Source organism: Pyrus communis, chromosome 13, assembly GCF_041283825.1.
Source record: "Pyrus communis isolate YQ-2024b chromosome 13, ASM4128382v1, whole genome shotgun sequence".
NCBI lineage: Eukaryota > Viridiplantae > Streptophyta > Magnoliopsida > Rosales > Rosaceae > Pyrus > Pyrus communis.
In genome coordinates this window covers 602,509-626,269 of record NC_142577.1, presented here as the reverse complement: position 1 = coordinate 626,269, position 23,761 = coordinate 602,509, and the positions used below count along the sequence as shown (strand labels likewise).

At 37.0% G+C, this 23,761-nt stretch overlaps 1 protein-coding gene and 2 long non-coding RNA genes across 3 annotated transcripts; 1 reads left to right on the top strand and 2 right to left on the bottom strand.

The window, feature by feature from the left end:
- Nucleotides 1–240: 240 nt before the first annotated feature.
- On the top strand, nt 241–1,218 carry LOC148691526 (uncharacterized). The gene is made up of 3 exons (XR_015954739.1): nt 241–437; nt 533–643; nt 1,157–1,218. It is a non-coding gene; the product is annotated as an uncharacterized LOC148691526 (long non-coding RNA).
- A 13,447-nt stretch (nt 1,219–14,665) lies between these two features.
- LOC148691525 (uncharacterized) lies at nt 14,666–17,034 on the bottom strand. Its single transcript, XR_015955280.1, has 3 exons — nt 16,102–17,034; nt 15,628–15,777; nt 14,666–15,060 (listed from the first exon to the last, which is right to left on the bottom strand). It is a non-coding gene; the product is annotated as an uncharacterized LOC148691525 (long non-coding RNA).
- Nucleotides 17,035–19,900: 2,866 nt separating this feature from the next.
- On the bottom strand, nt 19,901–23,045 carry LOC137736810 (chalcone synthase). Its single transcript, XM_068476082.2, has 2 exons — nt 22,756–23,045; nt 19,901–21,132 (listed from the first exon to the last, which is right to left on the bottom strand). Exons 1-2 carry the CDS (start codon nt 22,931–22,933, stop codon nt 20,141–20,143), a joined length of 1,170 nt encoding a protein of 389 aa, XP_068332183.2. The 5' UTR covers nt 22,934–23,045; the 3' UTR covers nt 19,901–20,140.
- Between the last annotated feature and the right edge of the window lie 716 nt (nt 23,046–23,761).

Below are 23,761 nucleotides of genomic sequence, written 5' to 3'. Positions count from 1 at the left end.
TAACCAGCATTACACGCTTCTTTAGATGTTTTGAACTTATTTAAAATAGAGAAAATAATGTTTAATAAACAACTGATTGAATCATATTATTGCTAGCCCATTGTGAGGTTAAGCCCATTGTGACATCCCGTCCCGAAACTATCGAGCCGTACGTGTGAAATGACCATTTTACCCCTAGTTTGTTCTATTATGTTTTTGGTGCTTAGTGTGGTGTGGACATGTGTGGGGGTCACACACACACACATTCACACTTGCTTTCTCTCCCTCTCCCTCTGACTTTCCTCTCTCTCTCTCTCTCCCCCGAGCTCCATTTCTCCTTCTTCCCTCTGTAAACGTACGGACACACACACACCTACCCTAAAACGTCACAGATCGAGGGATCCAAGACTACCATTGAACTCGTGGAGCTGTGAGGAGTCTAGTGGTGCCATTTTCAGGTAAGAATCTCGACGTTTTCACGTCGATTTCACAAGGTCCGTTTTGGGTCACTATTCATGCAAACCTAATTTAGTATGTTTTTGGACATTTTAAGCTTGTAGATGTGTTAGTGAGGTTCCCAGGAGCTTGGGAGTGCTTCGTTGGGTGAATTTGGACGTCGGGAAAGCTTGGTTCAAAGTTGGCCGAACTTGGATCGTTGTTGCAGGTGAGATTCTTTGATTTTTAGGCCTTAAAACTAGTCTAACGTGAATCTACTAGTCCTAAGCTTCATTTTGGTATAAAGAACGTGAAAAATGGTTGAAAAACCAGTGAGAAAACAAAGTTGGAAAATTTTGCAGTTTTCCGGCGACGGTGACGGCGCCGGCGGCGGTGGCTCGCCGGAGAAGACAGGGGAATATTCCGTTAAGGTTAACGGAATATTCCTAACGGACAGTAACGGCGTCAGTCAAGGTTAACGGAATATTCCAGGGAATATTCCTGACGGCGTCACTTGACGCCGTCAGCGTGCAGGTCACGTGGCCACGCGTGGGGGCGCGTGGACCCGTGTCTGTGCTGGCGCGTGGGGGCGCGTGCGTGGTCCAAAAATTATTTTAAAAATATGGGTGTGATCGTGAGGTTGTGTAGATCACGTTAGTATATTCATTTGTCCATTTTGAGCAATGTATGAGAAGTTATTTTGAACGGACGGTTATGTGCTTTAAAGTTAACGTTTTTATAGTTAATTCGCATATAGGTGACACGTATCCTGAGGACGAGCGTGCACATTCGAGGCAGGGGGGCTACGTCACTTTCCATGTGTCGGCCAGCACAGCTTGATTCAGAGTCCTAGTGGACATTTCGGGTCGGGATCTATCACAGGGGCATTTTCATCTTTTTAATAGTATTTTTTTAATAATTAATTTGCATGTGTATGTGTGTGGTTTTTTTTTTTTTTTTAAATTAGTTCATCACAGTAGGCTAGTAATAATGTGATTCAATTTCTCTATTTTTAAACACGTTCAAAAAGTTTTAAGAGGCGTGTAATGCTGGTTATAAAAAAAAGTCATTCGCACGCAGATAATAATGTGATTAAATTAGTTGTCAAATGCTTGTTTTTTTTTTTTTTAAACAAACAATATTATCTATACTAAAGGGGAGACGATGGGTGACACACCCCAACCGAGGTCAGGGCATGCTGGCCGCCACGTGAAAGTGACGTAGCCATGTGCACAGTGCGGAAGCTAGAAACAGTAATATAAAAGTGCGAATAATTTAAAACTAGCAAATATAGAGTAATAGGATATGTGCTAGTGTAAATAAAACACTGAATTCAGAGCCTAAGGCCTACAGCAGTCCAAAAATAAATGTTACGACAATAGTGCGCCCGTAGGCGACCCTACATAGGTGAAGGTCTGTCAGAATGCCGGAACGTCCCTGGGGAAACCACCGAACCCGCTAAGCTACTAGAACCTGGAGGGGTGCAAAAATAGAAAATGTGAGTGGCCTAAAACAAAGCTTTTCAAAAACCATTCACTTATCAAAAGTAATAACCCCTCACTGTAACACCTGTATAATTTCCCAGAAAATCATACAACGTATAAGGATGAAATCAATTGTGTACAATCAGTAAATCCAGAAGTATACCAAGATACAACATCTCATCAGCAATATAAATAATCAGATGCTTAATAATCCATGCTAGGACGTAAGTCGGAGTCACCTATAGTGACTTGTACAACAGGACTGGGTGTAGATAAGTACGCTCAAGTGCTACGATCACATGAAGACTGTGTGAATAATCGTGGGTCACCTACGAGTCGGAACCACCTATAGTGGTTTGTACAACAAGCCTGTGCACCTACCTTAGATTCAAGGTGAGCGTAAGGTGCGGAAGGTGAACATCATGCGAAGGACTATGCCTTGGCCACAGGCGGGAGCACTAACACTGGGGTGCAAGTTTATGAGCTCTAAATGCATCTAATATGACATGTACGTCTCACAAGCAACCTGTACGACAATGTCAGCGTTGCCTATCATTACAACCTGTACGACAAAGTCGGAGTTGCTAAAACATAAATATAGTCATGCCATAACTCGATCATTTCAAATAAAATGTAATCATAACCATGCATCTCACATTTCGCAACATATACTCCCCTGAACTTACCTGTGCGTCCTGCGTTCACCCTCGTACTTCAAAGCATTCACAATAATTATGCGTTGTAATATACCTATGGATATGGCATGATGCAATCCAAAACTTAATCATATCGTAGTGCTTTCAAATATATAAATATGTGCATATAATGTGGCATAAAATGCACAATCTATAACGCCCTACTCCCGAGCTATTTATTTTCGGGAATAAATATTGGTGACAAGCCCAACTAAACACTAGCTTAACTAACTATCAATACTTACAATTCCTTAGTTCCATTTCTCTATTCCTCACACACTGTTTTATGACCACATTTAACCAACAAATCATAAAGTTAAAACTCACATTTTCACCAATTCCTTCGCATTGCTTAGTTTCCCAAACAAAGCTTTTGTCTCAATTATTGTATGGCTGCATCTAATGTCTTGTTAGACTGCTTACGTACCCTAAACAGGGATCAAGCCATTCGTAGTTCACATATCCAGAATTCAAACCAAATCCGAATATATACTACAATCACACTAATATTCAAACCACAACAATTAGATCTCAAAGGCATAATTAGACTAACAAAATTCGCATAAAACACAATGTCGGCTCCTTGGCCGTACACCGCCGTATTAGCCACCGCGGGTGGCGGCCGGTCGCCCGACTTGCCAGAAAACTCAACTATTTCTAAAAATTCTCAAAATTTATAGAAATGAGGATCTCAAAGAGTAAAGCAAACTTTATACCTGTGGCCAAGTTCAATTTAGCCAGGAAAGGCTCCAATTTCGCTCAAACCCGCCGGAAACCCTAAGATGGTTGTTCTTCGATTCGACTTCCTCGATGTTCCAACACCCTACAACTACTTCAGTCTTGTTCGTGGGTCCAAGGGGAGTTGATTAACGGTGGTGGTGGGTGGTGAAACTCGCCGGATCGGAGGAATCACCGTCGAACACATCCGATGCTCCGGTGATATTCTTCGCGTTTTTGGGCCTAAAACTCTTCAATTTTGGGCAAAGATGGAAGAAGAAAGATTGGGGAAGAGGTTGCAGGTGGTGGATAAGGTGTTCCAACAAAAAAAATGGCAGAAATTGGTCGGATTTTTGGTACGGTTGGGTGTGCTGTGCACGGGTGTTCAGTCCACGGAAAGGGGAGGTCATCCTCCTAATTGGCTCCCCCTCCTCTCACCTAATTAGGCCCTATTTTCTATCCTTGAAGCAGATTGGCTTCTTTCCCACAAGGTAGGAATTCAAATAATTTATTAATCTAAAATGTAACTAATTTCAAATGTCTGTAACTATACCGTTATAATCCGGACTCGCAAACGACTTTTACCTATGAGTTCGTGGTTTCGAGATCTATCCAAATATGTCGAGAAACATAACAAAACATACGAGAATCACACGTGTCCTCGGAAAATCACGTTTTTTTCCCTAGGATATTCCCATAATTTCACGTAATAAAATTATAAAAATCATACTTTTTAGGGACGCGCTGTCACACCTGCCTTATTTGATACATTATTTTGAGATGTTTTTGAAGTTTTTTGTTTTGGGAGCATTTTTATTCAACATTTTTTGTTGAAACTTGCTGACACCAAAACACTATTCACCTTTTCTTCTCTTGTTATATATAATAGATGATGTAAAAGGTAATCTCAACAATTAAAAGAGTCTTAAATGATCAGATTTGGGCAGGCTACATTTACATTTCCAAACAAAATGACTAGTAGTTATGTATTATTTATTTGCTTATTCTCTCATTCACGTCAATCAAGTCAATGTGGTGTGTATTTAATATAAAACTAATATGCAAATAGTCATTTACTACAACGGTGAAAAGGTGTTGAATCCTTGGATAACGGCGTGGATTCAAACCCCGTCGGTGACTAATTTAACAAATCTATCTTTGCCAAAAAAAAAAAAAATATATATATATATATATATATATATATAACTAATACGGTGGCAAAAGACTTGGTTAGTTAATTGGGACATTACTGTGGAACCATTGATCTGGACTCATTTGAATTCCTCCAAAGTTAGTTACATATAAACTTCGATGTGAACTCAGAATTTGCATTTTGTAATTTTCGGTTGCATTTTGTGGTGCAAGTGGCTCTCTACCATAATGGTGGAGTGAAATGTTGTTCTTGCCTCATAGCGTAATTTCAAATATCGTCGGCTTTCTAGTTTAACAAATTTATTGTTTGACAAAAAAGAAAAACTTTAATTTTCAACCTTTCTTTTTGTGTTTCATCTTGTTGTTTATTCGACGGGCACGATTTGTTTTGGAAAAAGGGTGTGACCGATTAATTTGGGGGTGGTAGGCGAGTGACACAAAACGTGTACGATTAAAGACCCAAATATATAAATTAAGAAAGCGATTAAGAAGGTGTGGTGTACTGTGGTGTGGGTAGCTCTATGGGATTCCATTACAAACGGCGTTACTTGAGGACTATGTTATTATCTTCACTAAAAAATGGCTTCTTAGTCGAAATGTCCCTTGAAATTGCTATTGAGTCGCGGTTTACCCTCTGAAACTGGTTTTGTCTCATTTTGCTCCTTGAAACTGACATTTTCAACTCTTTTGTCTCACTTTACCCACTTTTGTTAAGGGACTGTTAAATTTAAGAGTATTTTAGACATTTCACTTTTTACACATGAATTTACTTTTAGCCTACACACTAAACAAGTCTTAGTTTTACTTATGAAACTCTAATTCAAACCCATAAATTTTGGGCATTTAAAAAAATAAATCATTCAATCAATAGAAAAATTCTGAGCAACAAAATCATTGTATCAATCAAAATAAGAGTTACATCATTTTCGTAGAGCCATTTCACTTGCAAGACAACCATGTATTAGCTCGAAATTTTGTAATTGAAAAATATTCATTACAACAAAATCATTATACCATTAAGCTATCATATCCAAAATGACGCACCCCCCGATATGTCCACTGGGAAATCCGAATGGCGATGTGTTGGCCAACACCTGGAAGGTGACGAAGTCATAAAGTGTTGTGATGTGGAAAATGTGAATAAATTTAAACGTAAAAGTGACTAATTTAGAGTGCATATGTAAGTGGGATTGAACCAATATCACACAAGTGATGTTAGAGCATAGATAAATTGTAGTAAAGAAGAGTAAAGACATTTATACCGAAAGGAGAAGTCTCCTACATAACAGCTTTTGCCAATAATCCTCTTCGTCACGAAACCTTTGCCACTAAAATCCTAGAGGGGCAAAAACAAGGGTGAGGGCCTGAAAATAAAGTTTTGTAAAATCTTTTCAAAAAGTGTAACCCCTCACTGTAAAACAACTATATGGTTTCTCAAAAATATTATAATAACAATATGTAATAGGTACCTTACAGCAGAAGTGAGTCAAAGATGTAGGGTACAATAACAAGGTATCTCAACATTAAATCTCAAACCATTATTACAAGAAATCAATGCTCATTAATTTATGTACACACACAAGTCCATTGCAGAGGTATTCAGACAATGGAACAGGTTGGGTGTAGGTTTTACATTCTAGTACTACATCACGTGAGCTGCGCTAGTCGCATCACACACAAGTCCAACACATCATACAAAAGGACAGGGTGGCACCTAGCTCTGGATCGAAAGTGAATGTAAACGGTGCATGTGAACTACACGTGAAACTAGTCCTTGGCCTAGGATAGTACAAATAACTAAGAGACACCGTGTAAACATGTAATAATGAGCAAATAAAATGTAAGGATGTCATGCCACAAGTTTATGCTTACAAATAATGTTTAAAACATAAAGTGTACAAAGAGTCTATTTGTAAAGCTAAACATGGCATGTCACATCATAATATATAAAAGCAGTTGCTGGAAAAATCACATATACATACATATATATATATATACGTAAAAAAAAAGGACCCGCTCACTAGTACATGAATGTCGCAACCATAGCAGCTAGGAAAGCCGAGGCCTTCGATAGAAATTGCGCCTAAGCATAATATTGGGTCCCATCAGTAAAACTCAACTAAAAAGATTTAATTTGGAAAAACAGACGGCGAATTTAGAATCAACGCATCGAAATACACTAAGAGGGGCCTTGGGCAAATTTGGTAAAATGTCAACTTTCAACCCTAAAAAATCAACCGAGAGATCCCGGTCGTCAACTACGTTAAAACTTTGAAGCTTTACTAAATAGATGTCTAAAATAGACTCGGGGCGTCGAAATAGCCTAGAAGGGTTTTCGAGAAAAGTTCAAAAAAAATCAACGCAAAGAATATTCCCTGGAAAATCTAGAATATTATGAGCCCATTTTAGAAATTGGGTCAGATCCTGGGTTGATGGGTCATGGGTTTGGCCGGCTCTAGGTTTGGATTTTGGGGTTTTTTTATTTTTTTATTTTTTTTTTCTTCTTCTTCTTCTTCTTCTTCTGCAGATTTTCATCAGAAAATCTAGGGAGGATTCAAACCCTCTGTTCAGACCCATTTCACAGCCAAATTTTGCCCATAATATGTCTAAATGAAGCTAGGAAGGTGTAGACCAAGATTGTACCTGTTTGGAGTTCAAAATGTGTCGGAAATGGCCAGAAAATGGCCTACAAGGGCCGGGTTTCTTCACCAAATTCTGGAAATGGGAAAAATAGTATGCATGCATGTCAAACCTTAGTAATTTCCAACTAATTTTCACATGAACAAAGGTATTTAAGTACCTAGGATTGTTTCAAGTAGAACATGAGCTCCAAATACCTCAAACTCGTTGGAGTGTGCTTGGAGAAGGTGACCGGAACCTGGGCAAAGTTTCAAAGAAATTGCGAGGGGTTAAACCTCTAGTTTCGAACTGGAAAACACCGCAAATCATGTCCCGAGCAACATTAAAACATAATGAAACAAGATTTGCATAGAGAACCTCACATGGGTTCAAGTTTCAGAGCTTGAAGCTCTCGGCTTCAATGATGGTTTACACCATGATGGTCCGATGATGCATGCAACGGTATAGCTAGGATCCACTAGTCCCATAGATTAAGGTTTCATGGTTTTGGAGTTTGATTTGTTTAAATTTAGAAGAGGAAAGGGGACGAGAGCTCTCAGAGCTCTAGAGAGAGTGAGAGTGTCAAGAGCTTAAAGAGAGATAGAGTAAGAAAGTGTTTTCAGAAAAAATGAGGGAAAGTGGCAAGAGAGAGAGAGGGAGGGAGGGAGGGAGGGAGGGAGGGAGGGAGGGAGAGAACCGGTTTTGAAAAAACAAAAATGAGGTGACGTGTGAGTGATGATAAGAATTGGTGGTTGAGTGTGTAGGTTTAGAGAGAGAAAGAAAAGGTTTCAGAAAAAGAAAATATGGGAGAGAGAGAAGTGGCCGGATGTAAGTGGGAGAGAAAGGAGAGTGTGAGAATTGATGATGGGACAAATAAGGGGTTTTAAAACCCATACAAATAATTTTTTATTTCCACTTGCATGCCTTTGAATTTCCATCAGAAACAAATAATCTTGCTTTTACATGTGTGTGTATGTGTGTGTGTGTGTATGTGTAATTTTTTCAACAACTGCTTTTATATATTATGATGTGACATGTCATGTTTAGCTTTAGAAATAGACTCTTTGTACACTTTATGTTTTAAATATTATTTGTGAGTATAAACTTGTGCCATAACATCCTTGCATTTTATTTGCTCATTATTATATGTTTTCACAGTGTCTCTTAGTTATTTGTATTGTCCTAGGCCAAAGATTAGTTTCACGTGTAGTTCACATGCACCGTTTACATTTGCTTTGGATCTAGAGTTAGGTGCCAGCTCGTCATTTTGTATGATGTGTTGGACTTGTATGTGATTGATAAGCTAATATTTATATATATTTTACATCAAATTCACTTGTCTTTTCTTAGTTAGTTCCTTATATTTTTGAGTTATTTACTTTGTTTTTGTTTTTTGTAGGATTTGTCAAGCAAAGAAAGGAAAAATAATACAAGTGGAATTTTAAGTAATAAATTTGTCAAAACTACCTATGCAGATCAGCTGACTTTGGAAGCAAGTTGTGGACAGCTCAGAATTAATTAGAGAATGAGCCTTATATTTTTAGAAAGCTACGGATGTCTATTTTCTGGAGCATTTCGCGGATTGTTAATATCATTTTTCTAGAAGAAGTTATGGCCATTGTAACACTAAAAGGTTCCTAAGAGGCTGAGCAGTTTGTAACTGACAAGAAAGCATTGAAAGCAATAAATCCAATAAAATTAGCAGCCAAAATTGATGCAGCCAAGAAAAAGCCAGCTGAAACCTATTCAAATATCATATGAAATGGAATTAAAGATGAGGATTAAGTGGGAGTAATTGGCATAAAGGCTGCCCAAAGAGTTACAATTGTTTTATCATTTTCTCTCACTTATTGTCATCACTAAATGGCTGTTAGTGGGGTGAGTTATGGAGAAGAAACGGTGGCAGCAAGCAAGAACAAAAAAGGCTGCAGGTTGCAGTGGGAAAGATAGAAAAAAAAAAAGGAATGAAATGAAGGAAAAAAGGCAAGGCTGCTGCGTTGGGGAAAGAAGGAAAGGAAGGAGGAAATCTTGGCATTCTCTTCTTTCGGTTTTATCATCTCAAATTCATGTCTTTCTTTTGGTTTTATTTAAGGATTATGTGTAACTAATTTTTAGTAGTTAGGGGCTGTTTTGAAGCCCCGAATATAATTGCAAGTTTGTTATGACATTTCGTTTGAATTACTTTTATGAATGGATGAAAATTGGTTCACTACTTGTCTCATTGATGAATTCTTTATGTGTTTTCTATGGATGCATACTTAGTATGTGTTTTCTATGTATGCATACTTAGTATGTGTTTTCTATGGATGCATACTTAGTAAGCATATCTAGGATTCTAATGCTATGAATATGTGTGTGCCTGCCCTTGTCGAATGATGACCTACATATGTTCTAGAGTAGTACTTGTTAATTGCGATTAACATGTGAACCAATTTCTAGGATAAGTAAGACAACACTAGTACTTACGATGCCTTGTGATGACTCAAACTCTTTTTCGTTCTTAATGATTTCTGCTTGTTAAATCTATGAACACACCATTCTAGATTGCATGTTAGGGACTAAGTTAAGTTGAAAATGCCATTCTCTTAACATACTACATAAGAAAGAGTAATAGGTTGAGTTATAACATTGAGCCAACTTGAGCATCTTCATCTGGAAATAGAAGGAATTTGAATGAAACATAACATGTTTGCATGATTATTTGGTGGTGGATAACAATTCCCCTAACTCGTTTTTCTTAATTTGTGAACTACTTAAAATCTGTTTTTTTTTTCCTGTTTTTGTTTTAGTTAATTTAAATAGCAAATCAACTCCAAAAATCCCAAATATTTGTATGAGTGTAGCTCTGTGTGTCTAGTGTTTTCATATAAAATTTCGTAGACTTTAGATAAGTGTAAGTTGGTCTAATAATTATTTTTCAGTGACTGGTGAGTAGGGACAACAGCCCAGTTTTTGTGACATTTTAAGTAGTTAGATAAAACAATCTTCTGCGGGAAAGACCCTTATTTTCATATGCTACAATTGACCAATCTTAGTGTTAATAAGGAAAATCAATAGGACATTTGTGTGCTACTTTGTGGTGTGTTTTTAATCCTATCAGTGATGCGACTAGCGCAACTCATGTGATGTAGTACTAGAATGTAAAACCTACACCTAGCCTGTTCCATTTTCTGAATACCTCTGCAATGGACTTGTGTGCCTACATAAATTAATGAGCATTGATTTCTTGTATTAGCGGTTTGAGATTTAATGTTGAGTTACCTTGTCGTTGTACCTTACATCTTTGACTCACTTCTGCTGTAAGGTACCTATTACATACTGTTATTATAATATTTTTGGGAAACCATATTCTTGTTTTACAGCGAGGGGTTACACTTTTCGAAAAGGTTTTACAAAACTTTATTTTCAGGCCCACTCACCCTTATTTTTCGCCCCTCCAGGATTTTAGTGGTAGAGGTTTCGTGACGACGAGGATCATTGGCAAAAGCTGTTATGTAGGAGACTTCTCATTTTGGTATAAATGTCTTTACGCTTCTTTTACTGCAATTTATCTATGCTCTGACATCACTTGTGTGATATAGGTTCGATCCTGCTCACATGCGCACTCTAAATTAGTGACTTTTAGGTTTAAATTTATTCATATTTTCCACATCACTACACTTTATGGCTTCATCACCTTCCAGGTGTCGGCCAGCACATCACGATTTGGATGTCCAAGTGGACATTTTGGATCGGGGTGTGTCACAAAGTGAGACAAAACTAGTTTCAGGGAGTAAATTGAGACTCAATGACAATTTTAGGGAGCATTTCGACTAATAAGCCTTAAAAAATTGAGGGGATATAATCATAAGAAGTAATAAATGAATTATTAATCTAACAACTCTCTTTGGTTATCGGAAAACCCTAGCCGCTCTCTCCTTCTCCCTCTTAAAGTCCTAGATAGACAAAATTCATAGTTTCCACTTTCTTGATCCGTCTTGGGTGCTACAAGAAAAAATAGTTTACCAGATGGGAAAGCTTTGTTGGCATATAAGCCCATTCATCTAGGGACAAGATCGTGATTGTATATTTACATGATGCACACTTAAAACTGTCGGTTAAGTAATAAATTGCTCGACGAATAAGTTTGTTAGCTAAAATCTAAATTTACGTGAGGACTAATACTCAACCAACGAATAAGTTAGTCGAATAAAATGAATTTACGCGGCGGAATAGTGCTTAAACGATGGAAAGGAACTCGTCGGGATATCGTATTTGAATAATGGTGTAAGATATACTGATGCACATGGCCGTCAGGAATATTATTTTAAGCGATAGTATATCCGTCGTGAAATATTTTGTCTAGTTGAGTTTACTCTTGGTTGGTATCAGGTCTCATGTCAACCCAAAGTGCACATGATTTTTGTCGAGTATGTTAAAACCCAAGCATTCTACCTTGACTCATGCGAGAGATATTAAGAAAAAAACTTTCTTGTTCACAACTAACTTTTACAATCTAATACATTTCCAGCTATATAGCTAAAATATCTCCTTAAAGTTAGACGTCACTAATTAACAAATCAAATATCGCAGCTAATAACTTGCTAATTAATGGGTGACTAGTGGGGTACTGTTAGGAAACTAACCACTAACAGAATGAACTTGTACAACCCAGAAACTGACCACTAACAAAATGACACTTGTGGGGTATTGTTAGGAAACTAACCACTAACAGAATGACACTTGTACAACCCAGAAACTGACCACTAACAAAATGACACTTGTACAACCCAGTTTCCTAACAATACCCCCCCCCCCCAATAAATGAACCTTGAGGATCAAGGTTTAAATTCTGGAAATTGACGCTTGAACGCTTCATAATTTTCCCAAGTAGCATCCTCAAGAGGGTGATGCTTCCACTAAATCAAAACTTCAGTCGCAGGAGCTGCAGAAACATCATATGAAACAATTTGATTAGCTAAAATTCCAACTGGTAACACTTGGACAAGAACATCATTTGTGACAAGAGGCAAGGGAGTTGAAACACTATTATTGGACCCCAAACAACGCCTTCAACACAGGAAACATGGAAAAAAGGGTAGAGTTCCAAATGAGGAGGCAACTTCAGTTTGTAAACTACCTAACCAACTTTACCCAAAATCTTAAATGGTCCATAGAAACAAGGTTGCAGTTCATGAAAAGGATGAGAAGCCAAAGACTGATGCTAGTATGGAACCAACCAAAGAAAAACCTTATCCCCTATATTAAAAGATCGATCCACTCAGTTTTCATCGGTTTGTTGTTTCATACAAACCTGAGCTACTTCCAAATTTGCCTTGAGAAGAGAGAGAGAGTACGATTGCGATCTTGTAAACTCCTATCCACCATATCTAATTTAGTTGTCCCTGCTTTATAGATTGGTAGAAAAGGTAGAGGTTGACCGTAAACTATCTCATAGAGAGTCATTTTAGCAGAAGAGTGGAAAGTTGTGTGAAAACTCCACTTAGCCCAAGAAAGCCACTTTACCCATTTTTTTAGTTGCAGACTACAAAAGCATCGTAGGTAAGTTTCTAAGCACCAATTAAACACAATTCTACATTTATCCCACTGAAATCGTAAATTGCCGACAGGAGCCTGATCATAAATGAGTTAAAATAGATTGCTTCTTGGCATGAATCTAGTCATCTTTCTCCAAATCACGTCGCAAATCATCCATCCAACCTAGATAAAGGTAAGTAATAGCTAAAAAATGACCCAAATGCTCCACCTACTGCTGACCAAAAGCACACTTGGACTGGTTGACAAATAATTGATGTTGTTGAAAAATACCAAAGACAAGTCTAAGATGTTGCAAATGTAATTCCCAAGTTGAACTATACACCAATATATCTTCAAAGAACACAAGAATGAATTTTTGCAAATGTTGCTGAAAAATATCGTTCATGAGACCCAAAAAAATGGCAGGAGCATTAGTGAGACCAAAGGGCATAATCAAGAATTCATAATGGCCATCATGAGTTCGGAATGCAGTTTTCTCAATATCATTAGGGTGCATTATAATTTTATGATAACCGGGCCTTAAATTGAGTTTAGAAAATACATGGCACCAAACATTTCATCTAGTAATTCATGTATGATAGGAATAGGGAACTTATCTTTGATGGTGATGAGGTTTATAGCCCTGTAATCCATGCACATTCTCCAAGCTTGCAACAAGGTTTTGACAGTCTTCTTAACCAACAACACTGGAGAAGAATATGGACTAGTACTCGGTCTGATAAATCCAGCAACCCAGAGTTCGTTAACACACTTCTCAATCTTAGTCTTCTGAAAAGGACCATACTTGTAAGGTCTGGCACTAGGAGGCTTACTGCCGTCCAAAAGAAGGATCTTGTGATCGTGAGATCTTGAAGGAGGAAGCACAGAAGGTGCTTGAAAAATAGCAGCAAACTCATTCAATAATTCCTCTAATTCATGCCGTTGCTCAGTAGTTAAAGAACTAGAATTGAATTAAACTGCAGTAGTTGTTGTATTCCTAGAATTAATAACCTTTGATTGCATAATGTAAAGTACTGCCCCAACAGTTACAGAGCCAAGCAAGTTATCCATTTGTAAAGTAGAAACAACAGTAATCCCATAAGAAGTTAAATCTTGAGGACTAGATATACAATAAGACATGTTCCCCACCACATATTGCATGTATAGTTTGTCAAATTCCCACAAAATAGGACCAAGAGTCCTCAACCATAGAACTTCTAATACAATATCACATACTCCAAGTGGAATGACATAGAAATCTAAAATAGCCTCATAATTTTGAATCTTGATGGGGACCTGAGCATAACACCCTTTACTGACAACTGATCCCCCATCAATTATTTTAACATTGAAGTATGAGAGGTGTCTAATTGACCTTTTAACTGCTTGACCAAAGAAACATCCACAACATTATGTGAACCATGGACCTTCATAGTGTTAATAGATTTAGGTGCAGGGATTCCAAAAATTGCACAAGCAGTTACTTTAGCCTCCTTAGTATAAACATATTGATCATGATTGATTTCATCAGTAGAAACATGTACCTCTATCAACAAAATCTTCTTTTTAGGAATTGAATGAACATGATCTTAATGATACTTTTCATCACAATTAAAGCACAACCGATTTTTCTTCCTAAGTTGTATTTCTTCAACAGTTAATCATAAAAAGAATGATTAAATGTAATACTATCCTAATTGAAGATCAAACTATCTTTATCACAGCGTCAGAAGCGTGCTGATAACGTGTTGTAGGCCTAATTTACTGAACAATGTAGATAACATAGAGAGGGGGTGCAGTGGCATAGAGAGAGAGATAGATGTGTAATTGTGAGGTGTATGTTATTCCACCCTATTGTGCCTTTATTTATAGTAGCAAGGAAGGTAAATTCCTTACCCCAATAGGATTACAACTCTATAGGATTAATATCTGGTCTAGGAGATATGGTAGAATTAGGCCTGGCAAACGGGTCGTGTCTGTCGTGTTCATGTCGTTTTTGTGTAACACTTGTTATCTTAACGGATCGTGTCGTATCACACCCGTTATGATCAGTTAAGAAAAAAAAAATTTCTTAAATTTGCACTTACCACACATTGCCACATAAATATTACTTCAAAACATTAAAACACATCTGTCATTTAAGTACTACATCTACATTCGAAAATAAGAGCCTAACAAAAAAAACATTCATACACTACTAGTCTATTACAAAATATTAAATGTGCAAGGATATGCAAAATGAAAGAGTTTTTGTTTTCAAGGTTGTGAAGCCTTTCTCAAAAGTTTAAACCTTACCAATGGAACTCAAAGCTTGCATGTTATTCCTTTTACAAAATCCTCAATTTTCATCAACCATCATGAGGAATTTGTATTGGAACTTTGGCTTGATCTATTTCCTTCAAGAGTTATGTTGATGATGTTTTCAGTAAGGTTTTCCACGTTAGAATTCTCTTCCGCATAAACTAAGTATAGAAAAACCAAACATTAAAAACCATTCAAATTATGAGAAGTTTACCAAAATAATTATGAAAAGAAATAAAACAATAGTACTACACCATCAGTGCATTGCGAGGTCCATAAGTTTGATGTCAAACAAACTCTACCTTCATCTGAGCCAAACAAATTATGAAGCCTTTGTTTTTCATTTTTGAAGATCCTCAACACATAGGCTTTAATTGTATTTCTACACGGTAATTTAATATTAGGAGATATATATGCAAACAAAGCCCTAATTCCCTCATATTCAGAAAAACTAAAAGGAAGATTATGCTTGATAATGACCTCTACCAATAAGCCATAGAATACTATAGGATCAAAGTTTTGGGAACAGAATTCAAACACCGACAATAATCCACCAGTCGGTCTAGAGTATGTTTTCAAATGTCTATTCATATTACCCGTCCCATGATGACTATCATCTATTACCAGTTTCTTACAATATTTACATTGAGCACGACTTTTACCATCTTCAAAAATAGTAGTCAATTTGTTGAAAGTTTTCCAAACAGGAGACCTGAGTGTTTGCGTACCTAATTTGATCACTCTAGCCTTTTTCTTTGCTGGACTTATATTTGTATCTTCTGTATTTTCACTTCCATGATTTGGTTGTATTCCCATTGTAACTTCCACTGACCCTCCATCACTAAGGTTCGTAAAATCTTGCTCTATAGCATCGATTGCTTCAAGAAAGAAAAACAAAACTGTATAATCTTGTTCATACCAATTTCATACCATATCCATTTCAATTTCAATTTCACATATCCATATCCATTCAAATTCACATATCCATTTCAATTTCAATTTCAATTTCACATATCCATTTCAATTTCACCTATCTATATCCATTTCAAATTCACATATCCAATTCAATTTCAAAATCCAATTCATATATCCACAAATCATAAATCATAAATCACAATCCAATTCAACTTTCAAATTCATATATCTACAAATCACAATTCAATTCAAATTTACTTTCGAATTCACAATTCAATTAAAAATACCTTGCACTTGCATGTTGCAGCCTTGCTTAATTGCTTTGCTTGTTCCAAATCTCCAAATATGGAAAACAAATATAGACCCCACTTATTAACTTCAAGTAAATAGACCCCAAATGAAACATAGATACAAATGAACTCGCGTTGTTCACAATAAAAAAAAAAAAAAGGACCTGCCTGCCAATTGCCAGTACTTGGGACAAATAATTCCATTACATTGCATCTACTACAGCAAAACAAAAATAGATATGGCGTCACTACTCTGTTGTTGCCTGCCTCACATACCACCTGAATTCTAACCTCCCTAGTCCCCTAATAACATATCCCTAATATATGTAATATATAACCTCCCCGACCCCTGATAACATATCCCAATATATATGTATATATATGACATTAAATAATGAATCTCACCTTACGGCTTACAATACAACTAAATGGCATGACATAATAAAGTTAATTTACATAACTGCATCTATACTCCCAAATTCCAATGCTTGATTCTATTTCTGCCTCGTCCTTTTGTGATTTTCAAGCTAGCAAAGTCAACGCAAAGCACACTTGCTCGATCGTTGGGTTTTTCGAATGTTTGCAAACATGCCCCAACCCAGAAAATCCCCAGCCATTAGTTTTAATTTTAACGAAAACGCCAAATCACTAGTTTTTTTTTTTTCAAAAACACAGAATACCCAAAAATACAAAATTCATACCTTTAACATGTGCTTGCCTATGTGTGGTTTTCTTGTGGCTGTCAGAGTCAAGTTGAAGGAAGTGAACGGAGGAGGATGTGAGAAAGATGCGGATTAAGGAGTCGGCGAGGGAGTAAGTTTGGATTGGAGAGATCAGAGTGAATGAGAGAGAAGAAAAGGATAGCCTCCAACCTAATGCACAATGGACGACTGATTAAATCTCAACCGATCCAATAGTCACCAATTTTTTAAATTTAATTTAATATATATATATATATAATTATTATAACTTTTAGGGCTATAAAATTGTTAAATTAATATATATATATATATAATTATTATAGTATTTTTTTAGGGTTATAAAATTATAAAATTAATATTTTGCTTATCATGTATCGTGTTACCCACGTGTATACCCAAACTAACCCGTTATCTTAATAGATGCTTATCGGATTACCTGATTTGTTATTGTGTCGACCCAAACACCTATCAATTTCATGTCATGTCGTGTCAGGTTATCGGGTCGTGTCAAGAATTGCTAGGCCTACCTAAGGCTATGGGACGAAACAAGGTCCACAAATTGAAGGAAAAGGGTAAGGCAAAGGATGATTACGCCTTTCAACAGGAAATGGCGTCCTCATTGTGATTAATGGCAGAGCAAAATGCCTTGGCCGCTGAAGAAAGGAACCATAGGCACGAAGAATGGGAAAAACAAATTCAAGAAGAGATGGATGATAGGAACATGCAAAGGAACACTTTGGATTACACTCCAATGAGTAAGGCCTATTTTGACAGGAAAAAAAAGGGAAATTAGAGCGCAATGGGAGTTGTTTACATTCGACTATAATCCTACAATGGCGGATGATGATGATGATGATTATAGACTTTAAATTTAAGTTGTAGTTTTTAAATTTAAGTTGTAGTTTGTAAATTTGAGTTGTTGTAATCTTTAAATTTAAATAATAAATTATGTTTGGCCTTGGCCCTTTGGCCCTCTCGGTTGGAGATGGTTTTTTTCCATAGGGCTATGTTTGGCCTATGGCCCTTTGGCCCCTTGATTGTAGATGGTAAGAAATATGGCATGTCACTGTTCATTAAAAAATTAATTTCTTGAAGGACTATAGGGCTAAAAGGAGCCCTTTGGCCCTCCTTCGGTTGGAGATGGCCTTAGTTGTCTCGTTAAGGTTTTGATAATTGAGGTAAGTAGTTTATGTAATGTGTTTTAAAATATTTTTATTTTTTGATAAATGAAAACCATGAGATTATCTTGGGTTTTGAGTTATTTCCAAATATCTATCTATTTTAAGCCAAGCATGATGGATTTTGTGTAAATATTTTATGATGTGATATATATTGCATGTGAAATTACTTGAGATGTTCATGGAACATGAGAACTTTGGTGTTGCATTAGTTCGAGGGATAAATGTAAACTGCATAAGGGGACATTAGGGTAGGAAGGCCATTAGGGGTCACATGGTGAGTTACAATTTATGAAGGATATAATGAACACGTAAAGGGATGATGTGATACGGAATTATGTGGCTAAGTTTTGATATTATTCTCATATTTTCTAGCGTGTGTAAAACGGCATCGCTTGACTGGCATATTACATATCTACTCATTGGGTGGCAGTGGTTGTTGCTCACCCCTCACCCTTATATTTTTCAGATGAGTTATTTGGTGAGCCAAGTACTAGACGAGCTGAGGTTGTGCTTGAGGGGACATTTCACGATTTTAGTTTATTTTGTATGCCTTGTAAAGATTTTTGGAGTTATTTTTATAAAGAGATGTTTATTTTTCGTTTTATTTTTATTCTTACTTGCGCTCGAGCATGGGGTTGAATTTTCCATCGATTCCGGATCCATGGCGTGACATAATACCCAAGCATTCAACCTTAAAGTCATGCAAGAGATATTAACAACATAACTTTCTTATTCACAACTAACTTTTACAATCCAATACATTTCCAGCTATATAACTAAAATATCTCCTTAAAGTTGATGTCACTAATTAACAAACCAAATATCACAGCTAACAACTTGTTAATTAGTGGGTGACCACTAACAAAATGACACTTGTACAACCCAGTTTCCTAATAAGGTAACTCGGGACTGGCTACAAAGAGTTAAGCAAGGAGATTAATAAAAGGAAAAATTAGGATGATTAAGTTACAGGGTTAATTTCTATAATTGAGCAACCAGATCACCACTGCCGAGGTAAAATGCATTGTATTAGACATACAAGTCTGCTTATTATTATAGGAATTAATGAGTTGGGTAAATGACGTCAAGTTGCATTGCATCAAACATTGTTACCGATAATGATTTCATACTTGATTTTATGATGTCATGACACTTAATTTAGTATTGTCAATTTACCATGGTAAGGTTATGTCCCTAATAAGCTTTTGAAGCTCACCCCTTATTGGCTATGCATGTTTATGAATTAGACGATCAAGAGGGTAAGTGGAATGAAATCGGATTAGATATGCGAGGCTAAAAGTGGTGTTTAATTATTTTAGCCTTACAAAAAATTCTTGATTATTTGTATAAAAGGAATTTATTTCTCACCTCGTTTTAGTTTCTATTCTTTCTGTTTATTTTAATTTTTAGTTTACCTTTCGGATTCGACTTTTTTTACCGACTCTGAGTTGGGCACACCACAAACATAGTCCCTTGCTTCCTTAATTGTAGCAAATAGTGAGTCATAGAATCTGCCACCTTGATATTCTGAAGATCTACTTTCATTTGGAAACTAGAAGTTCGACGTACAGTAGAGAGTTGACCACTAAAGAGTTGGCCACTAAAAAGCTAACCACTAGAGTTGACTACTAGAAAGTTGATCACTTGGAAGAGGTAGTCTGTCACGTACCAAAAGGTTTCGCATTCAACAGTGACCCAGTTACTAATCAACTAGTCTTCCATCTAATGGTGATCTAGTTCCCAATCAAAGAGTCGTCTCTCAAAATAATAATAGCGAGACTGGGTCGGACAAGGATCTGCGTTAACATAAACAAATTCTCACGAAATGGAGAAGCAGCTAAGCGATATTAGTACATCAAATATCAAGGTGTAGCTACCATATATAATATGTTTGTCACTTGAAACGCTTGAAAGTTGGAAAATTTTAGCATTATTCATCAATATGTAACTCGTTACAGTCCCCAATCAGGGCCTTTTTTTTCTTCCATCAATGTTATAGTAAACGCAGCCCTTGCAACAAAGTTTACCCATGGCGCCCATGCACTTTTCAAACTAAAAAAATATACGAAAACCAAAAACTGACCAGAAAAAAGTGGAAACAATACATATACGAACTAGAAGCAGATAAATAAATCGACATTGCTACTGGTGTCTTCAAGCAGCCACGCTGTGAAGCACGACGGTCTCCACCGTGAGGCCAGGCCCAAATCCGAACAGCACACCCCATTCCAGTCCTTCTCCAGTTGTCTTCAGTCCTTTCTCGGCTGACTTCCTCCTCACCTCGTCCAAAATAAACAAGACACACGCACTCGACATGTTGCCGTAATCTGACAGCACTTGCCTTGTCGCTTCTAGTTTCTCTGGCTTCAGTGCCAACTTGGCCTCTACTTGGTCCAGAATAGCAGGGCCACCTGGGTGTGCAATCCAGAAGAGCGAGTTCCAGTCTGAAATGCCTATAGGCTTGAAGGCCTCGTTAAGGCTCTTTTCGATGCTCTTTGAAATAAGACCGGGAACGTCCTTCAGAAGGTGAAATGTAAGCCCTACTTCACGGAGATGTCCGTCGATAGCCCCATCACTGTCGGGGAGAATGGTTTGTGCTGCCGAGACCAATTCAAACAAGGGCTTCTCGACTTCGGGCACTGGGTCAGCACCAATGATGACGGCTGCTGCACCGTCGCCAAACAAGGCTTGACCCACAAGACTGTCAAGGTGGGTGTCACTAGGCCCGCGGAAGGTGACCGCGGTGATCTCAGAGCACACAACAAGAACACGTGCACCCTTGTTGTTTTCGGCCAAGTCCTTGGCCAAACGGAGAACCGTGCCTCCAGCGAAACAGCCTTGTTGGTACATCATGAGGCGCTTGACAGAGGGGCGAAGGCCCAATAGCTTGGTGAGTTGGTAGTCAGCGCCGGGCATGTCGACACCACTGGTGGTGCAAAAGACCAAGTGGGTGATTTTGGACTTGGGTTGTCCCCATTCCTTGATGGCCTTGGTGGCAGCCTCTTTGCCAAGCCTTGGGACTTCAACAACCACCATGTCCTGCCGAGCATCAAGTGAGGGTGCCATGTACTCGCACACACTTGGATTCTCCTTTAGAATTTCCTCAGTCAAGTACATGTAACGCTTCTTGATCATAGATTTGTCACCTGAAAATTTAACACATTATTCAAGATTCACTGTTTGAAAAGAAAAAAGGGGTGTGATATCCATACATCCCATTTTACTTCTCACACACTTTTTTAATTTTCGACCGTCGGATCGGATAAATTGAAGAAGATCAACGGATAGAAATTATCAAGGGGTGTGTGGAAAGTAAAATGGGGTGTGTTGATAGCACACCCCCAGAGAAAAATAATCAAGATCCAATTTTCTGCACTTTTTAGTATATTTTTTGAATGCGTGGAAAATAAATAAAATTATTAGGTTTCCCGGTAAGTTCTTTTGTGTAGGGTTGCATTTTTGCTCACCACCATCGAGTGGTGATAAATAGGATGGTGAGCAAAAATATTTCTTTTTTGCATGACAACATGGAGTTTTGTCCCTTTTTAATTGGTGGTTTCCTTTTCGAGTTACTAGGTTCTTTGTGCTACTTCTAATTTCACCAGAAAATACTATTAATTTCATTAAAGAGACTTTAATGAACAACTAGCATATGGGTACACATGTGTGAGAAAATTTTTTATTTTTGTTTTTGAAATAGAAGGAGAGAGAGAGAGAGAGAGAGAGAGAGAGAGAGAGGAAGAGAGTGATAGAGAATGTGGGAGTGGGAAGTTTTTTATTATTATTATTATTATTATTATTAGAGATATGTTTGGATTAGATGTAGGTGAGGCTTTGAAAAAAAAAATGCAAAATTTGGTTGTGTGAAATTACATGTCTGCCTCATATTTCTTATTCATGTTTTGTTTTAATTAGAGAGTTAAACTGGTAATTTCATAGGATTTTAGTTGACAATGAGTGTTTTATTAATTAGTGGAGATAATATAAGCATACCTTTTGAAAAATAAATAATTTAAGAGAGAACTACTAAAGAATACAATATCTAAATTACTTAATAATAAAATCTTTTTTGTTAATTAAAATAGGATGAAGAGACAATTTGGTCTTATATTACAAATAAAATCGTGGCCACTAATGTAAATTTGCCCAAACCAAATTTTGCTATTTTTTTTTTCTTCATTCACCCACATGTCATTATAATATATTTTTAATTTTTAATTTAAAAAAATAAAAAATTTAAACATCTTCCTCGTTTTCTCCCACTCTCTCTTTCACATTTCTCTCAAACTTCTCTCTTTCATATATTGTTTATACTTTTTAAATTTTTTATATTTATACACACCTAGTGTGTGGTACTTCATCTAATAACAATTAAAATTTAAAATTTAAGCCAACTGCGATCACAAATATTAAGTTTTCTAAGGGAGAAAAAAAGCATTCGCTTTCAAAATATTGTAAAAAATTTCTGTTTAAGAAAATTCATGTATTGTGTTTTGTACTTTTTTTTTTTTATCAGAACAGTGTTTTGTGCTTATATTAACACAGTTGCCATGAGCATTAGCAAATTTTTTTTCTGTGTGGCTATATTCGTAGTTCTTCATTATATACAAATACAATGATATCATGAATAAACGTTAAGCTATATCCTATGCAAGATAAAGAGAGAATGTTTATCAAACAAAGTACATAGCGAAAGCATATATAGCAAATATGAACAAATCAAATAATTATTCAAAGAGAAATAAGAACAAAAAAAATATGGTACATACACATGCGCTGGAATTTTTCTTTGAGCTCAGCCTTGTGCTCACTGTTGGTGATACGAAAGTAATAGTCGGGGTATGTAGCTTGGTCCACACAATTGGGAGGAGTTGCTGTCCCAATGGCGAATACCGTGGCCGGACCCTCAGCCCGTTGAGCCTTGCGAACTTCCTCGACGGTCACCATTTTTGTCGGGTTGTCAAGAAAGATCGAAGAGAGACTAAGGAGCTAGTTGTGGTGAGGAGTTACAGATGTAGCAAATTGCAATGGTAAGTAAGATAGCCGGGAAGGGTGTGACAAAATGTTAAGAGAAGTTGTTATATTTATATAACACGTAAAGGAGGAGAGGGTAGTTGAGGAACACGTGCCTGACCAATTCATTGTTAGAAACCCTCAACCACATTAGAGGTAGGGGGCTTGCTGGCACGTGCATTTTGTGTGGTGTGCATTGCCTACAAACTTCTGCATGATTTGGAATGTGTCTGTTCTCTCGTCTTACCTACCAGACAAAGGGCAGGAAAAAATTCACTTCTTTCCTTTGAAATTTAATTTTTTGTACCTTCAACGGAGGGCGATGATAAATGGGTGGTGCATGTATGCTGGAAACTCAACACCAACGGATTGTATTTTTCTCTCGTGTTGTTTTTCTATAGGACGGATACAATTCGTTTTGAAAAAAGAGTGTCACCAATAATTTGGAAGTGGGAAATGTACGTAATAACAATTTTGGGGTGGTACCGTACGTGATGGGCACAGTGACACACAATAGTTAATTAGTTGGATGACTCAAATTAGAAGGATAAAAATATTTATGGTTACTCAAAATTAAATCCTGAAGATCACATTAAAACTCTATTCGTTAGCTATATTTAGTTGACATTTCTTAGTACTTGCAAATTACTCATCCAAACATAACTATACGTAGATGCGATGAGATTGAAAAAAATTACCTCGTACGTCCAAACTGGACCATCATCTAACCAAACTGGATGGATGAGTATATATAATTAGCTC